This window comes from Lepisma saccharinum, chromosome 1 (genome assembly GCF_977018435.1).
Source record: "Lepisma saccharinum chromosome 1, izLepSacc3.1, whole genome shotgun sequence".
Classification (NCBI taxonomy): Eukaryota; Metazoa; Arthropoda; class Insecta; order Zygentoma; family Lepismatidae; genus Lepisma; species Lepisma saccharinum.
In genome coordinates this window covers 10,870,068-10,889,051 of record NC_139229.1, presented here as the reverse complement: position 1 = coordinate 10,889,051, position 18,984 = coordinate 10,870,068, and the positions used below count along the sequence as shown (strand labels likewise).

The following is an 18,984-nucleotide window of genomic DNA, read 5'->3' as shown; positions in this document are numbered from 1 at the left end:
ACTTAAAACACCAACTCAAGCAACTCAAAGTGTCTACCAAAATAGCATATCTAAAGTTCTTGACTTTTTCATAACTTTCTCTTTCCTTTTTCTTGACCTTTTCTTCTCCTTTTTTTAAACATTTATTTAATCACCCTCTACTTTTTTTTACTACTTAGGTATAGTTGGAAATTAAGAAAATATATATTTTTATTCAATGAAGAACTCGTACCACAAGGCCGGTTAAGATGAAAACTGAAGTTGTACTTTAACAAGATATTTAGGTTTGCTTTAATTTATTAATGCATGTAAAAATTAATGCTTCAGACTTCATCCTGGATGGGGGATGGCCGCATTACTCTATTTAATATTGTTACAAAACTTCACGCATACAAGAAGGTAATTCTTAATGAACAAATCTGAACCACAGTTAAATACAATTGAGGAGTTAGCTGCAATAGGGGCACATATCGGTATGTGCCCTTTCTATGGAGAACGCTTTGAAAGATTCACCATGTTTTTCTGCACTAGTCTGTGTAAAATCTCTAGGGTATTTCAATTTTTGAGTGTGGTAGCTCTGTTTGTTTGAACAAATGCGCAATGAAAATGATGTTCCATTTGTGTGTTTTGCAGCATTGGACGGGTGTAAAAATGAGTAGGCCTACTACTACTCAATCAGAACCAGCATTAAAGGTTTCCAAACTGGGTGGAAAGAAACCGGTAAACAAGAGTGAATGGAAACAAGAAGTAAACAAGAGAAACAGATATTCAGGAGCGCCTTGGAGCCTATGTTTTTCAAAAAATCCTATTGGTCGGAATAACTTCCGAATACAGTCGTATGTGCAAATGAAATACAGAGCTGATGGAACTTTGCTGGTTTCACCTACTTAAGAACCTACATTTTGCCCTTTTAAGTACTCGAAAACAAAGTGTGACCGATCTGTGTTGCGCACTATTCATCCAAATGGTGCTAAAGCAACAGGAATCAAAAGTGCTAAATTGGCAGATGTAAGGTCACTGTTCAAGTTCATGGACCACGAGAGCATTGGCTGGATAGAAATACTACTAGAGGAAAGTTCCCCACATCCCCTAGATGAATCCATTGTTCAGGAAATTAGTGATGAAGATAATGATGGAAATGGAAATTGAAAAGTTTAGAAATTACAGAATGATATTTTTTATAACATGTGTGAGTCAGTAATCTAATGTATTCTTGGACACGAGCAGTTCTTAAGACATTACTTCCTAAAATCATATGTATTTTTTCGGTTTCAGTCGTTCTACATAAAAAGGGCCTATAACATGCATGCAAAAATTTTGTCATATCGGTATAAAAACAGACTAATATCTGCATATTCATTTTGTTTCATGTATAGAGAATATGGTATTTGTTTTCTTGATTGTAGGCATCAATTTGTAATAAACATGTATTAGTATTATTGTAACAAATCTTTCACAGCTGATTTCCCGAAAATTGCCCTTTCCTCTATCTGCCCTTTTTGGAGCTAACTCCTCAATTTCAGATTTCCAAATACTCAATTTTAGCAAATCCCAGTACAGGTATATAACAAAGTAAATTCACTATATTGTATAAAAAATAGCAAAACATTCTTCACCACAAGCATACTTCCTTCACTTTCTTGACCTACCTGTTGATTTCTTGACTTTTTTGACATTCTTGACTGGTAGACACCCTGTATTTTCACATACTATTTTTACTTTGCAATGCACAATAAATACTTTCTGTAAATAAATAAATACTTTGTTTCTTTCCATTAGAAAAGAAGACTGGCATTCGCCATTTTTCAGGAAATAAACTAACTAACTAACTAACTAACTCTCTAGCCTTCTTAAACCCGAAGGTTCATGGCTGCAGCAACACAGGCCTTCCATCTGTCCCTATCTTGAGAAAGTTCTATATACTCTTTTCCATCCCTACCGATTTCCTTTAGGTCCATCTCAACGTTGTCCCTCCATCTTCGTCTTGGCCTTCCTACAGGTCTCTTACCATCTGGTTTCCCAACAAGAATCCTGTAAACTCCTCTTTCCTCTCCCATTCGTGCCACATGTCCTGCCCACCTAAGTCTTCTTGATTTAATTATTCTAATAATATCTGGGCATGAGTACAAATTATGTAGTTCTAAATTATGTAACCTTCTCCACTCACCTGTCTCCTCATCCCTTTTAGGTCCAAAGATTTTCCTAAGGATTTTATTTTCAAATACTCTCAATTTATGTTCCTCTTTCAATGTAAGGGACCAAGTTTCACACCCATATAATACTACAGGCAAAATTACTGTTTTGTATATTTTAACTTTTAGTTTCTTAGATATTAAACGAGAAGACAAAAGTTTATGAAGAGAGAAGTAACATGCATTTCCTGAATTAAGCCTACTTTTTATTTCCTCTTTAATATAATTTTCATTTGTTAATATTACTCCTAAGTATTTGAATTTGGAAACTGGTTCAAACGAGTTGTTATCAATAATTAGATTTTGATTATTACCTAACACTTGGTTTCGAGCTGTAAGCATATATTTAGTTTTCTCTTTGTTAACTTCCAAACCTATCTCTTTAGCAGTTTTGAAAAATATTTTAGCATTATTCTTAATTGTATTCACATCATCCCCCAGTAAGTCTACATCATCTGCATATGCTAACAACTGAGTCACACCATTTAATTTTAGTCCTTCTTTAGTTTCTTTTACCTTCCTTACAGCATATTCTAAGGCAAAATTAAAGAGCAATGGAGATAATGCATCTCCTTGTTTTAACCCATCATGAATTGTAAATTTGTCAGACATATTATTACCCACACGAATTTTACTTTCTGTTTCACTGGTGCATATTTTTATCATATCATATCATAAGGAAATAAACTGGGATGTATAATTGTAAAAAAAAATGAACAACTTGAGTGAACAAATCAACTTCGAAAATAGCTGTATATTCTTTGAAAAATCGAAAATATGCTGAATATGACCGAAAATCTATCAAAATATGCTCTATCACGTAGAAATGGCCAAACATACTTAAATGTCCTTAAAAAGCACCTTAATTTAATTAGTTTCTTCATAATAGGAATTTCTATATATTTAGGAAACACATCACCCTTACCAAAAACAAAAAAATATGCAAAAGCCATGAAACTCCCTGAGCTAATAATAACTATAAACGATAAATAAGAATTGTAAAGTCCTCACAATACGTCACTGCCATATAGTCATGAAAGTGAATGCAATTTAAGAGTTTATACCTAGTTGAGAAATGCTGTCCATCACAAGATGAACATGGAAGGTGCCCAATACGACCCTATCACGAGCAGCTCTTCACTGCAGCTCACTACTAGAGAAAATCCATTGAGTGCTTCACATTGCGTGAGTTAACAAGGTGCGAACGGAAGACACGGATTCGTTTTTAATTCAGAATTAATAACGCATCCAGTTTGCTTCGCTTAGTTTGGTAAATCCTCGGAAATGCGTCGCCCTTTCATGATCAGCGGGGTATGAAAACTGCGGAGCTGAGACGGGAAAAAGGAGGGCGATTGTCTTTTGTTATTAGGGACTTTTGTTCTGGTGGCGCTGGGAGCGGGGAAACAATTGGCTGTCCTGGACGCGTGACGGACCATCAATAGTGGTGCTAACCGCAATAATTTTTACCTAAATGTAGATTTTTGTTTTGCGGACGTTGTTGCGTTGGTAATTCATGGAATCAATCCCCTAAATACTTTCAAGTTTCAAATAGACATACACGTCTTGCAATAATTTCACCCCACTCACTCTCTAGCATTCTTAAACCCGAAGGTTTATGGTTGCAGCAACACAAGCCTTCCATCTGTCCATATCCTGGACAAGATCAATCTAATATTTTCCATCCTTACCGATTTTCTTTAGGTCCATTTCAACGTTACCCCTCCATCTTCGTCTTGGCCTTCCTACAGGTCTCTTACCATCAGGTTTCTCATCAAGAATCCTGTAAAGTCTTCCTTCCTCTCCCATTCGTGCCACATGGCCTGCCCATCTAAGTCTTCCACCCCTATAAACAGTAATATTATTACCGTGTTATTGTTGTGTGGTTATAGTGGCACCACAAGCAAAGGAACCTGCGCAGACACGCGACTCCTGAGCACCGTACTCCCGCGTGGAGGGGAGGGGCAGAGAGGAGCATGCTTCATTGGGCCTGAGTTGAACGGAAGAAGGGGGAGGTGTGCGGTGACTTTTCGCCGAAGGTTATTTTGTTTGTGGTCGCTCTATAACAGTATACATTCAATTTTCTTCTTCCATCGCCTTCTCATCAAGGGGTCCCGGGTTCGATACCCGGTGGAGGCACATGGCACAGTGGTTCGGATCCCACTTTAAACTGTAGGTCCAGTCCCAATGAGCCTTACTGTGCATAAAGTGGCTTAAAACACCAAATCAATCAATCAATTTTCTTCCACATTCGAGTAATTATATTTTTCACTTTACAAAAAAGAATGTGAGGTATGCAGTTGGGCAGTTTGAGCAACGGTTTATTATCACAGACTACAATTGTACCTCCTATAAACATGAGATTCCCAATGCGAGAAAAAAAAAAAGAAGTGGTTCTTATTGCTTCTAAAGCTGTTCGTACACGATCAAATTAACACGAACAACGCATTGAATTCCACGCATTAAGGAAATGTCAAAACACACATCCTGTTACTCCTCGAAATCATTATTAACACTAAATAATTCTTATTTAGGAGAGGTTGAATAATCTGGTAGTGAATCATTTTCTAAGCACTTCAGGTGTCCGTGTCGCTTCGGTGCTAAGGGAGATTTCAGACCGAAGCGACACGCGACACATGTATCTTCGGAACGAGCCAATCAACAGCAACGTTTCACACCGTAGCCAAACATAATCAATTATGAATTTTACAGGCCTTTCAAGCCGCGTTCGATTGGTCAAATCCTCAAGCGGCACATGTCATATCGGTGTGAATTCTCCCTAAAACTCCCGTGTCGCTTGTGGTTTCTGTCTGAAAGCTGCCTTACACCCAGAGCGGACTTTGTGACAAAGCTATTCGCACATTGGTGGAAGATTTTTCAAAGTAGCGGTTGGCAACACTGAAAGGTAATAGACCGGGTGGAGTGGTTGCGACGTCAGCTGCTGTCTTCCTGCTCCCCCATTTGACAAAATGGAGCAACGTGTTTAGATTCTCAAGTCTCCCCCATCTCAAGTGGATAATCGTCCGCAAGCGAGAGCGACATGAATAATATCATTAGTCTTAACACTTGGTTACAAAATAATTTCCCCCTAAGCGGTTCGCGGACAGGAGAGCCAAAGCTAACCATTAATTTTCGCCATCCAATTTCCTGTGTTGGTAGAGAGGGGCGCTATGGTCGAATACGTGGTCGGGTTTCAATGGTTTCGCCCCTCACCCTTCGGCGTACCACCAATCAATTGTACGTGACCTCGCGTTTCTCCTATCTGTCTGTCCATCAATATAATAGTTTGTTTATTAACTTCCAAATAGTACAATATTGCTAGCTGTTACAAGGTTGTGGTGGATGCAGCATTATTCAAAGAGAATTTGATTTGTCTGATTTTTGTCATTTAGCGTCGCCTTTCTTCAACTTTTAGGTGATCGCGCCGATGAGGATGAGCGATGATATGATGAAATTGATGAATGCACACTCACACACAATACCCATGCCCAGGCCTGGATTCGAATCCGGAACCTCTGTCGTTGTTGAAAGACAATTTGCCTAACTTTGGAGGGGCAAAATCGAACTTGGGACTTAACTTTCGGGGGCACAATCAAACTTGGGACTTAATTTTCGGGGGCACAATCAAACTTGGGACTTAACTTTCAGGGGCAAAATCGAACTTGGGACTTAACTTTCGGGGGCACAATCAAACTTGGGACTTACTTTTCGGTGGCACAATCAAACTTGGGACTTAACTTTCAGGGGAACAATCAAACTTGGGACTTAACTTTCGGGGGCACAATCAAACTTGGGACTTAACTTTCGGGGGAACAAGCAAACTTGGGACTTAACTTTGGGGGGCACAATCAAACTTGGGACTTAACTTTCGGGGGCACAATCAAACTTGGGATCGACAAGTTTTCCATCCCGTAAAAGTCCAGAACTATTTTTCTAAATAACTTACGACTGCTCCCCTTGCCCGCGCCAAGTTACGCCTATGCCTTCAATAAAGTGTATGAAGAGGAATTTTAGTGTTTGCTCCGTTACCGAACAGTCTTTCCAGCCTTCCCGATAATGTAGTGGTACTCAAAGGGCCCCTCGTTCAATACCTAGTGAGTGGAGGCACATAGAGGTTCGGATTCTACTTTGAACTGTAAGCTTAGTTGCGAGCATGGGGCGGACTTACAAACAATTTCAAAGTCCTTGAGTTTTGAGTTTATAAGTAAGAAGGTTCTTCAGGACTGGACCTACAGTCAAAGAAAATGGAATTAATACAATTGAAAAATCATTGGTGTCCATTAATGGTACAGTTATGAGAGATTTACGTGCCGAAAAGTATGCAGCCTTGTAGATTAAAGGACACCGTTCTGAAACTGTCCAACCTCACTGAACCGGGACAACAGCAGGCTGTCTTCCGCTTAAGTTTTCCTGGCATCTATTATTTGACATCTATTAAAGTGTTCACAAGAAATTTCCAGGTAGTTAGATGGATGTTAATTTCAACTTGGTAATAGAAATTAGGTCCAGTTTTCGGTTGTTAATTCGGTAGCTCTTATTGTGAGTGAATTTGGGTTTCTTAGAGTGTAAATATAATGTTTCTCAATTACGTGTAAATATTATAAAATTTAATGGCCTAGCTTAGAACCGGAAGGCAATAGTTTAGTTTACAGATTGGTAACATACTCTACATATATATATATATATATATATAACATATAACATTAGTTATACATAGTATATACACATTTGAATACCCCCAACCCAAAAATAACGTACCTCCCAAAATGAAACCACAAATACGCCACTGAATGAGCATCCCCCTAAAGCAAGAAGCTTAATTCTCACAGTGGACGTAGTCAACCTCATTTCCACGTAGTACACCCTGAACTGCATTTTGCATCCTAACGAGGCTCCGGCGTCTGGACCTGCATCCAGTATAATCCTCTGTAGGACATGTATCGCCGGCATATGTTTGCGGTTGTCCTTTCATCTATCTCATCACATCACCATTCATCGCCATCGTTGCGATTAGCCAAACGTGGCAGGAAAAGCGACGTAAAATAACTGAATTCAATCTTACTTAATCTGGTCTCGAGTTTCGAAATATGTTATATAAAAATATGAATTTGATTTGATTTATTTTACTTTGCTTTTTGTGCCACTTTTGGCTAATTTGCGAAGATGGGGATGAGTGATGATATGATGAAATTGATGAATGGAGACTCACAAATATCCATTCCCAGGCCAGGATTCGAATCCGGGACCCCTGGCGTCGTAGCGCGATGTGCTAACCACTCCGCCACAGAGGCCGGCTAAAAATATGAATTAATTGTAAAGTTTTGCACATGGAACATTATACAACCTAGCCCTTATCTATAAATCAGTCACCCTTTTGGTATGCCTGAATGTCTGATTTCCATTTAGGCGAATAAACCACAAAACTGCACCCGGTTCTTCCATCCAACAAAATCTCTTTTCCTGATCGTTCATAGGAGGATCACTGGCTGTCATATTTAGTTGGAAATTTAATTAATATGGCTCCCCGAACTTCCTCTAATCCGCACTTCCGGTTTGGATTCTCGAATGAAAGGGTGTGAACTGCAGAAAGAAAACGGATGCAAGCGGGGCGCGATGCTCAATTTTCACCTTTTGTTTCCTTCCTTTCGGAACCTCCTGCACGGGTCCCTGTTTTGTTTAGCGGTTCCCTGTGTCCTGTCAGCCCATCACGCCAAATGTGCTCCATTCTTTCGTCCATGGACAACCCCCCCCCCCCTGTCAATAACAATCTCCGCTGACAAAATGGACAAGAAATTGATTTGCGTTTCCGGGGTTTTTAACAGATTCAGTGATCGAGTACCCTGCTTGATTATATAGTATCCATTTCACGATAGGCTCGTTCAACAAGGTACTTAATTCAGTCCTGAATTCAGGATTGAAACGTCAATTTCCTTACTTCAGGCTCGGTATACTTTTCTTTTTCACGGTTTATTCTGATATTTCTCCGTTCTGAGTACGACGAAGTTAAATCACCCGTGTAATTTTGAACTAGCAATGAGAATTGAGTGAGTACACCCAAGATATTCGACAATGTTTTTTAAGTCCACCTTATGCTAAAGGAACTGACGAATAATTTAAAGCGGGTTCCTAACCGCTGTGTGTGCCTCCAACGTTATCGAACCCCGGACGCCTTGATTACAAGGCAACACCATAGCCTATAGGGGAGGCCCACACCCATAGGCGGTTTTAGAATATTTTTTTCTGGGAGCCTATGGAAGCTATTCACCGAATGTTTACATTTCTGTGCTTCCTTGGCGCTGGCGGGGACTGCACTTCCGGTTTTGAAAAGAATAGCATGGAATTCAAAGGTTTAAAGTCTTCGGAAAAGGCGACAATCTTTGTGTTGTTTTTGGTTTTAACATGAGATAGATATCTATGCATCCTTTTCAGACAGACCCGATACGGAAAAATCAGTGGATTTTGGCAGTAAAGCGAAAAGATTTGGCACAAACATGTGGGAGTAGGCTCTGCAGTCGGCACTTCATCAAATCACATGAAAATATATTACGTGTTTCGAAAATTATATGGAGGCACATAGTGGTTCGGATCCCACTTTAAACTGTAGGTCCAGTCCCGATTAGCCTTACTGTGCATAAAGTGGACTTAAAACACGAAATCAATCCAATCCAATCGAAAATTATAATTTATAATCATTTTATAACGCATTTGCCTTTTGGTTGTTGATAAGCGCTCTCTCATGTGCGTCGGGGGGGAGGGGGTGTCGAACGGGTCAATCGACCCCCCCCCCCGGAAATTAGTAGTTCATTTCAAGTTGCAAAAAAGCAGAAAGCTTGTTGCTTTTATTGTTAATTAATAGAATTAAAGTTCACTGGGTTAGTATTCGAACAAAGTAATCAATTTAAAATATGAATTAGATCGAAAAAAATGAGTGAAAAATACAGGAACCAGGTTATAGTTTCATATTCTACCATTTAATCCAAAGAATAAATGGTTCCACAGTTTTCAGAATTCGAAGAATTATAATTTTAGATGAGGTCACACAATTTTATTTTTCTAACTTCTAAAGCCCTTTCTTGAACGACATTTGCAAAAGTAAATAACAAAAATAACTGTGCATTTCAGTATAGTAACTATGAAATGTAAAATAATTAATGGAAAATAGTTGTGCTGGATATTCACTTCGGCTTTTGGATCGAATAACATGATAATAATAGACAACAATAATAAATCTCGAATAAAATTTATTTAATTAGGTTATATTATTAGTGTATAATAATAATATCGTAGGAATTATTACTATTTCTTTTATTGTTGTAATTGAAGTATTTCAATGTTTATAATTAATTTAAGCTTAATTTCAACCTGCAGAAATCTTTTCAAAAACGAAACTGTTGGTAGAATATCAACATTGCCTTGTAAAATATTAGTATTGTCCCTTATATTATCTACATACAAAAGATCCGGGAACTTCCCAATTTTTCCCAGGTACCTTTGTTTCTTTATATCACTTTAAAATTTTAAGTGATCCAATCTGTATCCGATCTTTTATAACAAAATAAACTCGAAGACAATCTGTATTCCCACCAATGCCCACACTAGATGATCTGCTATTTTCTTGTTAAAGTTCTATCCTTTCTTCCCCTCTTCTCGTTCATTTCCTCTCTCCCTCTTTCTCCTTTCTTCTGTAATGTCTTTCTCTTTTTCCTTTGCTGCATTTTCTTTTCTCCTTTTCCCCTCTTTTATTGGTTCTTCATTGTTCTCTGTGTCTCGCTTTCTCTGTCTCTCTCATTTATCTTTCACCTCTCTTCTCTTTTCTCTTTTTATCTTACATCATTTCCCTACTCTCTCTTTCCTCTTCTGTATTTATTTTCTTCTCTTTCTTGTCTCAAGTTGCAAACAATAAGAGCAATAGACTTGTGCGGATCAATTAATGATTTTCATTGGATTTTGTCGCGAGTGGGACAAATAACTTATGAATACGAATTAATTTTTATTATTATTTTTTATCCTATCGACACTACGAAAAGTCGAAAAACAAAATTTTATCCTGAATGTATTCAACCACGCAGGATACGCTGACGATTGCCAGCATATGAATGCATTGATTTCGTAATTACTGTAAATAAAATTATCTACAAACAATCTGGTATATATCCGATTGCTGTGTCAATAAGTGGCACAGTAAAGGCAATTAGGTTTGGGCAAAATTGTCAAACATACTAAAGTCCTGAACGAGACTTGAATTTCAAAGATATAATTATATATATATATATATATATATATATATATATATATATATATATATATATATTTTTTTTTAAGCTTTCAGACCGAAGTGACACGAAGGTTTCATCAATCGATTCGATTGCAGCCTTGTGCGACCTGTCATGTCATGCGGCTACGGTGAGTAACACGTTGCTGCCGATTAGGTCGTTCCGAAGCGACCTGTGTCGCTTGTCGCCTCGGTCAGAAAGCTCCTTTACAGCCGTTCTCGGCATCATCTCGACAAGTCTGTAAAGGTCTGGTCTTGTTATTGTCTCGATTTTTACAAGGCCGTCTTGGTACAATCTCTAGACTATTTTACAGGAGAAAGGAATAGAAACCCCCTCGCCCCCCGGTGACAATGCCCCTGACCAAAGGAAGGGTTGAAATGAAGCTCCTACAAGCATGGAAGCAATCTGTGTGCTCAAATCACAGCACACGTACGGCATCAGTAACATCTGCATAGCGTACCTTCATGCTGTTAAATGGCTATGACGAAACCTTTCATGTGCACGAGAGTGTCTGCTGTCAGTAGATTAATCTACGGTGTATAATATCTATTAGGTACAGAAACTTCCTTTTAGTGGAACTTGATCTTGTATAGTTTCCGAACATAATGTTCGGAAACAGGAACTCCATGAATTCACAACTCATCGACTCAGTCACCCATTAAAGTGACGTCACGCGCGGGAATTTTCCAAGCAGTACCGGATTTTTTTTATAAGGTTGCATAAAATATTCCAATTTTTGTATTATTGCTTTGCTATATATATTTGTTGGCAAGCTGGCAATATTAAGGAAGCTTTGAGATCGAAGCGACAAGCGACACGTGTCGCTTGGAAACGAACCCTCAGTAATCAATGCAACCTTTCGAACCGAAGAGACACGTGCAGCTAGTCGTTTGCGTGTATCTCGGACTGACCCGTTTTCTCAATACACTGTATCGTGTCGCCTCGGTCTGTTGCTCGCGCATACGCAGTAAATGCTGTCATTTAGATTGAAGGGGCTCTTGTTGCTTCGGTGTGAATTCTCGGTGTCGCTTGTCGATTTCAACGATCTAACGTAAGCTTGTGCGGCCTATCATGCCGTTACCGTGTGAAACTCTGCATGTTTCGCGTGTCGCTTCACTCTGAAAGCTGCCTAAATTTGATGATACTTTCTCTTTACTTTAAAAGTGTTAGTGTTCATATCACAATATGAATTCTTGATACATTATATATAAGCACTAATATAGGTGCGTTTCACCTACGTCGCAAACATTGTTGCATCGTGGCTTCGAGCAGACATGATTGATGCCGGTTCTTGTAAGCATACAGCATTCAAGCAGGCGGGCGGGAGACAGAAGTGGTGATTAAATATTTCTGTTCTATTTCTATTTTTGTTGTTTCACGGCACTTTTCCTGTCTTCAACGACTTTTAACTTCTAAGCACGCAGGAACCCAGCCAACTAATGGTAACATTAGGACAGGCATTATCCAATGTAAACAAAGCGTCTCTATTCTGTGGAAAGTCTATAGGTTTAGATTAATACAAGATAGATTAGTATTTTCTAAATGGAAGATTCATAACGTTGGACATATGGTGATTTGCATAAATATTAACAGGTGAATTGTCCATTGTTATTTTCATGAATCTTTCTATTACATCGTATGAGTTTTTTAAGAATTTGAATTTTACTGATGCTGATGAAGCGGTTCTCAACTGCTTTGTTGGTGTTTCGTTTTTATTCTTGAACAAATGTTGCTAAACCAACATGCCAGCGAACATGGCAATGGACAATTTGCTTGGTAATAATAACAAGTCCGATGCAAAAGTTTCTTTGACTTAAAAAAAAAGCACAAAAAATGCATAATTTATGTGAATGCACAAGGAATTATTTGAATTTCAAGAAAGAATGATACGTAAAGCTTAAATTAATTATGTTGGTACTCACAATGATTATTGTTTACCTCATTGTACTTGGGAGGTATGGCCTAATCACCATACAACCTGAATAATTTGTTGCCACAACTAGCTTCAGAGCGCTGTACAAATATCAATTGCAGTAACCCATGCGGAAATAACAGGGAGTCGGAAATTCTAAGCCAATAGCGGCAGAACAGACAATATGTCGACTTGTATTTGCGTGACATATTTGAGCTTGACGTAAATTTCTCAAAAACTGTGATATCCTGAACGAAGACAGAACGAATAAAAATAGATAACCACAGAAATACACACCCATGTCTATCCCAGAATTCGAGCCTAAGGGAGCTTTGAGGAAGCTTTCAGATCGAAGCGACACGTGACAGACGACAACTTGCACCAATCAAACTCAGGCTTGTACGGCTTATCGCTAGACGATGAGGACCTCCCCAATGACGCATTGGTAGAGTCGTCGCCTTGTAATCAAGGGGCCCCGGGTTCAATACGCAGTGGAGGCACATGGTGGTTCGGATCCCACTTTAGATCTAGTCCCGATTAGACTTTCTGTGCATAAAGTGGACTTAAAACAGCAACTCAATCAATCAATCAAAAAGCGTTCTGTAATAGGCGTTATTGAGAATTTTGATTGTGAAATTGTGAAAAATCCTGACGTGATGGCGGAAAATAGATGTCATGTGCGTGATCACCATTCAAAATACTTACAGAATCATCTATTGGTTTGTAAGCAACCGAAATTTCACTTGCATAAATTCAATTTGTTGCGTACTGCAAAAGGTTTCATGGAATGGCGAATATGAGAATTTTGATTTTGAAATTGTGAAAAATCCTGACGTGATGGGGGGGACAAACATGCCATGTGCGTGATCAGCATTCAAACTAATCAATCTATCACTTGCCGATGAGTCCATTGCTTGTTCTGAGGAAGATGAATGATCAACTAATGGAATGACAATGGGATAAACACAATGATACATCCAAAGGTTAGAAGAGTTATCAAATCTTAGATATTTCTGGACTAAAATGCCTATAATTAAACATACCTGTACTGTTGGTCCAACTGCGCCTTCTCGATTCGCTTGTCCTTCGCTCTCCTGTTCTGAAACCAGATTTTGATCTGAGTTTCCGTGAGCGCTAGGCTCTCCGCCAGCTCGAACCTCCTGGACCTGGAGATATACTCGCTCCTGTGGTACTCAAGTTCGAGCCTCAACGTCTGCTCGCTGCTGAACGTGGTCCTCTGACGTCTTGGGCGTCCTTCCTTCCGTCTCCGTCTGGCCACTGAAATCATGACACGCAGAAGGTTAGGAACACGTTCTCTGTTTTGCTAATGTTCCGAAAGTTACGTAGAATACTAAACTAATACAGGACATCAATCTTGAAATTGCAAGTAAATCAAGTCCTGAAAGACATGTAGGATGCAAGAGAAAATTTATGGAAAATCGTCATGGACAATTGCCGAGCCATACTTTTGCATCCCATTGTGCAGTCACATGCCCTTCTAGGGTTGTAACAAACTCATTAGCTTTCAATAGAATCATCACAACACAGAAGTGTCCATGACTGTACATGGTCATGCAATTATATGCATTATTCATTTCTATATTACTAAAAACGTTTCTTTGACACTCGAGAACCAAATTGGGTGATTAATAAACGAATTCTCCGATTTCAGTATCAATGATGCTAAGATAAGTTTGATAGAGGGAATGTGTGTGTTGGAAGGACCCACTTTATCCTTGTATCATGTTACACACTGTATATTAAGGCCCAGATATGACATCTTTCAAATCCCCCTCGTAAGAACCAAAATGAGCAAAGTTGAACTCATGAGAAGAATGTGCAAGATGCTTAATTCAGTTTGTTATTAATATATTGCGTTGGAAAATGTTTAATTGCAACTTAAAGAAAGGCACTTCAAAGGTGTCTGAAAAATCACCCCCAAACGAAAGATAAAACGTGAAGACAATATGGGTCAAACCGTCCCTCGCCAAAATACTTATAAACAAGCTGACGCTTATGGTCATTTTGAGGTTTCCTGCTAGAAATTGGACTGTGATTTCCGATGCAGGAAGTCGAGAAACCTGCTCGTGCTTTCTTATTCGTACACCAGATGGCGACCTGGTACCCTTCCTGCCTTATTTCCTGCGCATGTCCCCCTCCCCCAACACACACACATTTCTCACCATATTCTCTGAAAAATAAAATAAAATTCATCATCCTATGGCGTTACGGCTCTTGTACAGTGGGATACATGAGTATTTCCGTTCAAATTATCCATCTCCATGTTCGTGCACTTTATTTGACCCAATAAAAGCTTCAAGAATTCAAAGAAAACTCAAAGCAAGCTATTGACAACTTCTGCACCAGCATACATAAAAATCCATAACTTAAAAACACATAGGATGTAAGAGAAAAATTAATGAAAATAGTCAACGACAATTTGCACGGTAATATTCATGGATTCCACTGTACGAGCCTTTTCAACAATGTCGATTCATCCCCCTTACATGTATGCAACCTGAATCACATAAACTGAAACTGATATTGCATTACTTCCCTGTTTAAAAAAATGCGAACTTTGATTTTTGTTCAAAAGGCGAATGTGTTTTTGGCCTAAATTTCAGTTATTTGCATTAGAGATGGTAAAAAAGTGCAAGATATACGGTAAAATGTAGTTTGAATTGTACTGAAAACAATGTTGTTGTTTTTTACCCCAGCTTTGTTTCAGTTTTCTTAGATGAGTTATCAAATTTAGAGCAACTGTTTGCAAAGATAAAAATGCAGGAAGCCATGAAATTTATGTGGCTGTGATTTTTAAACGAAGTCAAATAAGATAAAATAATGCCTGTTTTGATGTACCTTGAGTAGATGTTACACCAAAAAAATGGCTTGGTACGAATTGACTAACATGAAGAGAATAAAAATTGGGGTGGACAATTTGCCTAGTAATACTTATAGTATACCTAGTAATTCTACTCTCTTATGAAAATGTGCGTTTCTTTGTGAGTGCTCCTTCATAAATTCCATCCTCATCGACGCGATTGGCCAAAAGCGACGGAAAAACAAGAAACATACACCGAGACAGAAAAGTTGTTGATTGGATTACATTTGAACCTTGTATATAAAAAAAATCTAACAATGATTATGTTATCACAATAGACAGTCTGTATTATTCGTTATTTCTCACCAGGAATTTATTCCCATCATATCCTCATTTTTTGTCTGAAAAAATGAAAATAATAATGTTATGTTTGTTTCACTTAATCCGATTTCAAATTAAAATCTCTTTACTTTGCATGAAACCTTAACATTTATAACACCTGGACAATCCCAAATGAATGAATCCCGCTTTTGTAGTTTGCTTGCAACAAGGGGGATAAATATTTGGTAAACTGTCTTTCACGTGCATTTTTTTCCGCACAATGCAAAATCACTGAACGATGGGTGATAAACGAGATATTTCAAATTCGTTGCAAAACTCCCCTTCCACTGTTTTTAAATCCTATTGAAATGACAATTACACTCACTTTTTTCCCACATTTTCACACCAACAGAGTACAAGGGATTAATGAAAAGCTTTTTAAACTTTTTCATTCGTTTCTATTCCGGTTTACGTTATGAATTTTCAATTGTAATATCGTTGGAAATAACACTAACGAAATATCAAACGAATAATTGTTGCTATGCATATTCAATATTTATGACTTCACATTATGAGGTGTAATATTATCATTTTGCAATAAAATAACTGCTAAAACAATGGACACTATGTAATCAGAAGGGAGGTGGTGTTCGCAGTATCCGGATTCCCCTCCAAAATAGTTTCCTTATTGTAAATTTAAGCAGCCAAAATATTTCTATGTGTGTTGTTTTCTAACATATATATATTTGTATTTGCATAACTTGCATGAAGATGAAGGAAATATTTATATATGGGTTGTTTTCTATCTCGAAGTTTATATACAGCGTGTCCCGCTTATACGTATAATAAAAGAAAAAATCACAACTTTTTTATTTACCAATATTTTTTTGTCCAAATTTGCACAAACATGTAACAACTCAGACTTTTTTTTTTTACAAATCAAGAAAACTAGCGCACTTCCACATGCGAACCGTTAGTGGCACGGCAAATGTCAAACCGGTTGTCAGCCTCAAGCCACACGTTTTGAAGCATGTGCGGGGCAATGTTGCTTACTGCAACCACAATTCTTTCACGCAAGTCTTGCTAATCTCTAACCGGTGTACAGTAAACTTTGTCCTTAACACACCCCCACAACAAAAAATCACACACAGTGAGGTCTGGCGACCGTGGGGGCCATTCAATAAAATTCGAACCTCTTCCTATCCATTTTCCATTGAAATGCTCGTCCAGGAAGTCTCTAACGAGATTTGAGAAATGAACCGGTTTCGCGTAACTGTTTTTCCCATTTCTTTATTGAAATGTACGATGGAACTACTTCTTTAGCACCAAAACCATAACGTGCACGAAATCGTCTCTGCACAAGTGTCACAGACTTCACTTCAGACAACGTTAAAGCACAAAACACCTTTTCTTGTGGCGACCACATGACGAATGGCTACTGAAGAACTGATAATATCAGTCTTCAAGACATTCTGGATACTGCGCATGCGCAACTACCACTGAATGTGTTGCTAAAAAAAATCTGAGTCATTCTTTAAAATGAAAGAACAATCACATCATTCTGACAGTTTGTTTAGAAGTTATGAATTTTTCTTCTATTATACGTATAAGCGAGACACGCTGTATATCTCCAGAACTTGCATGAAATTGTGAGAATATTTATATATGTATGTTTTCTAACACAAAGTTTATTTATATCTTTAGAACTTGCATGGATTGATTGATTGATTGAATTATTTTGTTTATCTTCGTGTTTCTGTAACTTTTGGCTAATTGCGAAGATGGGGATGAATTGTGACAAAATGAAATAGATGAGGAAACAATCACAAACACAACACAAGTCCCATAGAGGATTATAATGGACATGGATCCAGACGCCAGAGCTTCGCTAGTCTGCAAATTGCTGTCCATGACGTACTACGTGGAAGTAGAACTTGCACGGCGATGATGAGAATATTTATATTTGGATTGTTTTCTAATAAGGAGTACTTTATTTCATATCAACAACACTTCAGACTGGAGACAAAACCGATACGAGAACACAATGGATGTTTACAAATCGCGACGAGACCGTCTCGTCTTGTCTCGTTACCACCCCTAGGTAAAAGTTACTAGGATCTAGAGGTTTCTAGCCCATTTGACAATTGTTGTTTGTGTATCGTAAATAGGTTATGCCACTAGGCACAAAGTCATGTTCAAGTATCTATTCTTCTTCCATAGTGAAAGTTTTAAGACATTAAGCTTCGGTGTATCTGTACTGTGCAGTGTGAAATTGCGAACATCGCCTACATCCTTCTAAAATTCCAACGAGCCTTCCATTGCCACGCGACAAACCGGAAGTCGAAGAGCTTCCACTTCCGGCGAACCCCTCGTCGATGGTCTCGCCACGCTCCGTCCGGAAATGACCATACAAAAGAAAAAAGTTCGGAAAATAAGCTGGGCACGACGCCATATTTGTTAAATGCCCCGCGTTTCTAATTAATATCCGGTTTTAGGTGAACTATTTGTCACGGTTACGCCTCATCGATGCTAGATTGCTTAGGTCTTGATGTAGAATGAATGGGCGCTTGGTCAGAGACTTAACACCGCATGCGTCCACCACATCCTCATCAGGGCTAATTACAAACGGGAAGGCAACAATTATGACGCGAATTTATGGAGTGGGAAGGTCACATATCGGACTTCCTTTTGAAGTTATACAAGTGGCAGTTGCTGTTTGTAACATCTCTTAAAGTAACACTTACTTGTACGTAACTAGTGACATGTCCAGAGGTTTTGTATCGGAGTCATTATCACTGTGTTTACTAAACGTTTGATATATAGGGATGTTACATCTACGTCACAAACTGTTGAATTGTGGCTTCGAGCAGCCATGATTGAGGCCAGTTCTTGTAAGCATACGGAATGCAAGAGGGGCGGGCGGGAGATACTAACACGAACATTCGTGATTTAAAACAAACGTACAGTTGGTGCAGATGTAACGAACGCTATATGGTGGATATTTCCTTGCAAACGACAAATAAAATTCGCCGCAAATATGGCGGCTGTGCGCATCCTGACGTCACATGAAACCCACCTGTATAGTAAGATTCGAGTGTAAACAGAAATGCACGGAATTCATTCCTTTTTGGGGGATAAAAATGCCCCACAATTACCAAAAATATGATAAACAAACTGAAATATAACCTAAAAATATTGCTAAAATTACAAAGTACAGTGTCCTTTATAACATGATCCTTCTTCAGACTTTGTGAAAAACCTGGATGGAGAGAAGACCTGAGTTTTTTCGATATTTTTATTCTCAGTGCACGATAATGATTCTACCACGGTGGAAAAATTTATTTGAAGTCGAAAATGATCACAAATAATGCTACTGTAAAAACAATTTACAGAGATGATGTGTACAGTTTGAGAGCGTGGTACGTTACTGATGACTATACTATTCTCGTTTACATGTACAAAAGTAAAACTTGCAAACAAATGCAATTT

The 18,984-nt window shown here is 38.4% G+C and overlaps 1 protein-coding gene across 1 annotated transcript in view; it reads right to left on the bottom strand.

The window, feature by feature from the left end:
- The window catches only part of LOC145993855 (homeobox protein rough-like), a 44,930-nt gene that overhangs the window by 6,034 nt on the left and 19,912 nt on the right, over positions 1–18,984 (bottom strand). Inside the window, exon 2 of the mRNA XM_083129750.1 lies at positions 13,397–13,631. Coding sequence (XP_082985876.1) covers positions 13,397–13,631 — 235 coding nt within the window. The remainder of the gene's footprint in view (positions 1–13,396; positions 13,632–18,984) is intronic.